The 6,936-nt window shown below is 48.5% G+C and overlaps 1 protein-coding gene across 1 annotated transcript; it reads left to right on the plus strand.

Annotated features, from left to right (window-relative positions):
* Nucleotides 1–554: 554 nt before the first annotated feature.
* LOC108161853 (tyrosine-protein phosphatase non-receptor type 21) lies at nt 555–6,813 on the plus strand. Its single transcript, XM_017296222.2, has 7 exons — nt 555–968; nt 2,023–3,991; nt 4,295–5,180; nt 5,240–5,458; nt 5,523–5,699; nt 5,762–6,085; nt 6,144–6,813. The coding sequence occupies exons 1-7, from the start codon at nt 884–886 to the stop codon at nt 6,270–6,272; spliced, it is 3,789 nt and encodes a 1,262-aa protein (XP_017151711.1). The 5' UTR covers nt 555–883; the 3' UTR covers nt 6,273–6,813.
* Nucleotides 6,814–6,936: the final 123 nt, after the last annotated feature.

Raw genomic sequence — 6,936 nt, forward strand, 5'->3', positions numbered from 1 at the left:
TGGCGGGGTGTACTTCGGAGCAGTTTTTGCAGATTTTGGTGGTTGTGCAGTATTTGGTTGGGTGACCGAAGTTATTGCATTTGTGGGGGCGACGCGTTTGGGGGCGAACGTTTACTCGTTCGTATCCTATCATAATATGCTGTGGGAGTGTTGGTGTATCGAATGTGAGGATAATCAGTCCGCTGCTGCTTAGATTTGGCGCGTCTTTATTTGACGGAGTATAGACTGACACTGTAGCCACCTAGTTATTAACATTATTATTTTCAAAATAAACCGCCGATAAGTTCTGCTTATCGCACAAGAATACCGATATTTTTGCACCGATAAAATACTTAAAAGTCGCAAGTATAGGATCTTAAAACGTAAAACAACAAAAAAATAGTGAGAAAGAAATCAGAAAAAAATGTACCGTCCACCTAAAAATACATTAACAAACTTTCCTTTTCAGTTTTTGTTAAAACCTGGAGTACCCTCACTGTCTTCGTAAGCAATCCTCTAAACGGCTAATCGAAATCAACTATCGATCCACTCGATTGCTCGCTGCACTTGTACTCACTCGATACCACCTACTCGTTTTTTAGTTTTTGTTAAGAATTGTATTTATTTTTTTTAGCACGGGCTCTGGGCTGGTTTTAGCCAATTATTTAACGGACGTGACGCGTGTGCCATTGTGCCCCAGCCGCAGTGCCTTAGCAGCTGTTCGCGGACAGCCTGCAAAACGAACGAAAACGTTCCAATTGTGTAATTTACATGCAAATTCCCGTGGAGCTGACAGAAAGACACCTCCGCCAGCAGCAGCGACAGTCCCCCGTAGACCAGGTCTTCGTTCCCCCGCGCCCCCTTGAAGCCAGAGCCCGAGCGAAGCTCCGAGCACGGCACGGAAATGCCATTTAAATTCTTGAAAAAGTGTCGCCAATATAATGTGACGTCTAAAAGTTTGTTTGTTATTTCAGTGCATCATTTGTTGGGTGAGTAAACCCTCAGTGCCAGGAAGGGGGCGTAGCACCTATCAGCTATAATATCTATGAGTCGACGTCGTCTACCCACAAAACAGCTGCCATTACACTTGTTGGTTTATTTAATTGCAAATCTACACATAATTGTACTTATATTGCCCCCGCCACATGATAAGCATTTGGTTTATCATGGCCTGATGCGGGGGTTACCAGTTTTTTTTGTTTGTTGCTTTTGTCTGTCTTGTTGCAATTGGCCAACATTTTAGGACTAAGAAATGCGGCAACAACAACAGGAAAACCTGTTGCGCTGTTATCCTGACCTAACAGGGGCCCTGTGTAACAGTGGAATAACAGTGGATCTCATAAGACCGCTCTGTTGCGCCACATTACCATTGGATAACCATTAAGAAACCCAAAAAACCTCGACAATTTCCGTTTTTTAAAACAAATATGGCCTCATAAGAGATTAGAAAGAAGCTAGTAGCACTTTTTATGGGGTGTCGAATGGTTAGATACCCCTTAAAGTCATCGTTGATTATGATTTTTGACTGCTTTATGCCACAAAAGCATCTTATTTCTATAGATTTTTCATGATATAGTTATCTGTGTTATAGATCTACCTATGAATATGCTATTTCCATCTATTTATTGAAGGATCTATTGTAAAAAGGTATATTGTATAGCCATCCGATTAGTTATTATTGTGTAAAAGACTATAAATCGTACAAAGGTTCTCGTTTTGAACGATGTTTCTTATTAAACCCATCATATATAGTCCACCGATCTGGGCAAAACCGATTGGAGTCCTAAATAATGCAAAAAATAATGATTTTTGTAGGGCCTTTCTTAGAAATTTTACAGTATTTCTACCTTCCTGCTCCACTTGACAAACCTCTTGCCAAGCCCATCACACCTTCTCTTAGAGGGTATTACAAATGTATTAACATATTTGCGCGTGCTGTGGGCCAGGCCCATAGAGGCAAGCATTTTTGTATATTTTTCCGAGCACGTTTTTAATCGCCGAACCCCTCTCTCTCTCTCTTTCTCTCTCTGGTTATTTTTGTAGACACCTCCAGTACCGTCGATTGCACGATCAGTTCGGAGAGCAAGGGCCAGGAGTGCTTGGACAATGTCTGCCAGCGTCTGCTCATCCAGCAGCCAGAGTTCTTTGGACTGCGTTACCTCGTCCGTGGAAAGGAGGATGAGTATAAATGGATCGATCTGGAGCGATCGCTGAGCCGCCAGCTGGAGAAGTATGCGGCCGGGCCAAAGATCTACCTGCGAGTGCGCCACTATGTGACGACGGGTGTGAGGCATCTGAGCGACGAGGCCACCAGATTCTACTACTTTCTGCAGCTAAAGAGCGACATTTATGAGGGGAAGATCGCCTGTGACATCCGTACAGCCATCCTGCTGGCTCTGTACTGCCGCCAGGCTGAGTACGACAGCTACCAGGGGGACAAGCAGAGCAAGGATTACCTGAAGAAGTCTCTAGTGCTGCCGCGGAATATGCAGGGCCTGGCCAACGATGACAGCATGCTGGAGGGCCTCATCATGGAGGTGCTACAGCAGCAGGCGACCCTGGCGCATCTCACCCAAAGCCGGGCGGAGGAGATGTACATACAGTGCTGTCAGCAGCTAGATGGCTATGGGGAGGAACGTTTCTCTGCGAAGGATACGCTGGGGAACGATCTCCTCCTGGGTCTGGCCATCAATGGAATGGTCGTGAATGCCGACAACGGGCGGCAGTACTTTCCCTGGAAGGACTTTCACACGGTGACCATCGACAAGCGCACCATCAAGATCGAACAGAACAAACTCGATGGCGATGGCAGCATCGTCGGGAGCTTCATCTTTGGGGAGGCCGACACCGCACGCTACTTCTGGAAACTGTGCATCAGCCAGCACAAGTTCTTCAAGCGGTACATTGACACGGCCACGCCCTCGAGCATGGGCAGTGCGGCGGACGTAGAGAGTAGCGCTCACATTGGTGGCGACAGCGTGGGCTATGTGGATTACGATTATGGAGAGGCGGCAGGCGTCGAACAACTCCAGCAGCAGCAGCAGCTCCAACAGCAGCAACAACAGCACATGCAACAGCAACATCAGCTGCAGCAGCAACAACAGCAACAGATTCTATCCTCCAATATGTCCCTCACGACCAGCGCCAACCACAGCCACAGCCAGCTCTTGGGTCAGAGCAGCTCCTGCCTTGACTTGAGCAACAATAACCTGCACAGCAGCAACGGAATGCTCCACCACAACAACAACAATGAGGAAAGAGAGCGCCTCAAAGCCATGCTTCCCACTTACAGGCCCGCTCCGGACTACGAGACGGCCGTCCAGCTAAAATATCGCACTCCCTCCGCCGAGCTGCACAACGTGACGCTCGCCTTGGCCGCCCCGGGGAACGCCTACTATGCGGGCTCCCAGCCGGATGTCCACAATCCGGGGGGATACAATGAGAACGTAGTCTTTGGCCACCTGACGGCGCACCGGTATCCGGATGTGGCCCAGCCAGCCGCTGCCCTTCATCACCACATCAATCTCTACCAAACGCAGCAGCAACAGCAACAACAGCAGCAGCCAGCTGTGGGCACGGCCCAGGCGTATCTGGAGATCTCGCAGCGGATGCATATGATGCGGCACAAGGCACCGCCGCCATATCCCGTCAATCGATTGAGCTCCTCGTCGACGCCCGATCTGGCCGTGGCCACGCCCCGACCGCTGCAGGGATACCGCAACTACGTGAGCGGTTCGTCCCCAGATCTAGTCTCCAATCGCACGCTCCTCAATGGCGGACAGTTTGTGGCTCTGGCTGCCGGTGGCCATGGTGGGAATATGCCCACCTCTTCGGGGGCGACCATGCTGCATCACTACATCGGCCATATGGGGCACTCGCAGCCGTATTTGCCACCGCATGGCACCTTCGAGAACCTCAATATGATCGAGGAGCAGCCTTCCATTATGTCGCAGCTGCGACAATCGGCCATGAGTCAGGCGGCGGCGCAAGCTGCCGTCGTGGCAACACAGAGGTATGTTTATAGAAGAGTAGCGATTAAAAACAATTAACAAAGAAATAATTAAGAAGAACTCAAGATATCAAACGTTTTCCAAGGAAATTCTGGCTTATGGTAGATGAAACTTTAGATATCCCACAGATTGTGGGCTCATTTTAGAGAAATGTCAATTCTGTATAATTCGGATAAGAATTTCCAACCCATTTATAGAGTTATTTTAAAGAAACATTAGATATCCAACAGATACCTCAATAATTAGTGGTTCTCTTACATCCCAACCCTATACACAGCACTAATTAAACTCGTTTTCCCTTCTAGTTCACCCACCCTACCACCGAGTGGCTATCGCAGCTCTGCACCACCTCCAGCCAGCAGTCCACAGCCACCGCCAGTGGTTGTGCCGCCACAGAAATCCACCACACCCACGCCTTTACAGCGGAGCGTTGTTAACGGATCCATTGAGCCGATCTACGAGAATGTGCCACTGCCACAGAGGGCATCGGGAGGCAGCAGTGGAGCAGCGGCTGCCCACGCAGAGGCAATGCGTCAGCGGGCCTCCTCCATACAGTCGGCGCCGCCAGGGGTGGTGCCCGTGCCAGCAGTACGTCATGCCAGCAGCAATAACGTGGTCACTGTGACGGTGAATGCCCAGCCAAATAATGAGATTACGCGGAATATCCAAAAGTTCGCAGCGGATCGGGCGGTCAGCAGCGAGATGCAGTTCCTGGAGCCGCAGGCACCGCAGAGGGCGGCCCGGGCGGCCAGTGCTGCGCCGGCCATAGGGGCAACGGCGCCACCGCGTCAGCATCGGTCCACGGCGAGCCTCAACAAATCCACGACGGTGGATGTCATTTCACCCACAGGCGACTCGCTCCATCAACAATTTAGTGCCATGAATCTGTCAGCCAATACATCAGCATCCACTTCATCCATGTTCAACTCGACGCTGGACACCACCTCCTCGTCGGCGGCCAGCAAAGATGGCAAGCGGAAGAAGCGCTGGAACTTTCTGGCGCGCAGCAAGACCCCCGACAAACAGAAGGCGGCCACGCTGGGCAGAGAGAAGGCCACCTCCTCCAACCAGCATGCAAAGCTGGCGGCAAAGATGAAGCTGGCCCAAGACGATCTCAATCTGCCCAATCGATGGTCCACGGGGGTGAGCAAACCGCAGCCAATATCGGGGCAATACTCCAAGGATAAATTGGTATAACGATGCGAAAATATATTCCCAAAGAGTAGTTTCTAATGATAGTTTCATTCCAGTGCCAGATTCTCAATGAGAAACTACAGGATACACAGCTGTTTATGGAATTTGAACACATACCGAAGCGACGAGAGAATGCCCTGTACGATTGCGCTTTGCTGGAGGAGAACGAACCGAAGAACCATGATCCCAATTTTCTGCCCTACGACGACAATCGTGTCAGACTGACGCCCGCAATGGACAATCGCCATGGCTATGTGAATGCCTCGTATATATCGGTGGGTGGAAACGACTTTGCCCATTGAAAAGCTTTAAATTTCATAACTTTCTCCGGTTCCTTAGGCCACTGTGGGCACTAAGCAGCGCTTCTATATTGTGGCCCAATCCCCGCAGGAGTCGCAGACGATGCGCATCTTCTGGCAGTGCGTGTGGGAGGCAGATGTCTATCTGGTGGTGCAGCTAACCGAAGACATGAGCTACATTCCTCTGAGCAGTCAGCAGCGTTTGGAGTTTGGACAGGTACGTGATCCATTCCCTAACTCTAAAGCAGTTATCCATGTAAGTCCTCTATCCCCTTGCAGTTCCAAGTGTATCAGGAGTTCTCACAGACCACCGATCGTTGCACCACCAGCAAACTGCGTCTCTATCATGCACCCTCGCGTCGCTATCGGTCTGTGTGGCATCTGCAGTACGCCGACTGGGCGGAACAGAACTGTCCCCGGGATGTGAATCATTTTCTTGACTTTCTCGAGGAACTCAACTCTGTGAGATTGGCCTCGACACATGAGGTGCCGCCCGGCCACAATACGAATCCTCCGGTGCTCATCCACTGCCTGGAAGGTGGCGGGAGGTCTGGCGTGACCTTAACAGCAGATCTGTTGCTCTACACCTTAGACCACAATGAGGTAAGAGCTAGGACTCAGATTTGTTTAGAGTATTAATTGTATTCTCTGATATTTGTAGGACTTGGACATACCCCGTGTCATTGGACAGCTGCGTCATCAGCGGGACAGCATTATACCATCCCTGGCGCAATACAAATTCATATACAATCTGCTCATCACTTATCTGAAGCGCACGAGATTGATTTAATGGAGAACCAGGGCTTCCCAAAAGTATTTTTCATCCTTTAAGATTTACACATACAAAAAAGCGAACAATTTTACTTTACTTTAAGACTTTGTCCATATCCACCATTACAGTGCGTGCCACGGCTGTATAGTACTGTATCGCACTGTATGTGACCACAAATAAACTGCTCTTCCTTTTCGGGCAGCTACTCTTAAACAGACCCCAACATCGCTTTAAGTTTTTAAGTTGCAGAATTTGTTACCAAAACTAGAACCACAATCAAATTTTGTTAAATATACGACTAACGCGTGGTAGTGCCTAGGTTTAAAGCCAAATTATTTATACACGTATTTGTATGTATGTACTATATTTTTTTAAAAGAGCCACAAGAAAAGCAAAATGCGGATTAACGAATTAACGAATTGACAGAAAGCAATAAAAATTATACAAATTTTATACATGTTATATTCATTTTTATTTATCGACTGATGTTCCAATACACATATCTGTATACATATAGAATTTTTAAATGAATTACAAAATACAATTCAAATACTGTTTCGTGTAAATATTAATGTGTTTTGTTTTAGCTCTGCAAAAAGTTACGTTTTGTTATTTTTATTGATCCAAGACGGGACGGACGGGGGCATCATAGTTAGGACAGGACTTTCATGCTGGTCGGGAG

The sequence above is a fragment of the Drosophila miranda genome, chromosome 4, assembly GCF_003369915.1.
Source record: "Drosophila miranda strain MSH22 chromosome 4, D.miranda_PacBio2.1, whole genome shotgun sequence".
NCBI lineage: Eukaryota > Metazoa > Arthropoda > Insecta > Diptera > Drosophilidae > Drosophila > Drosophila miranda.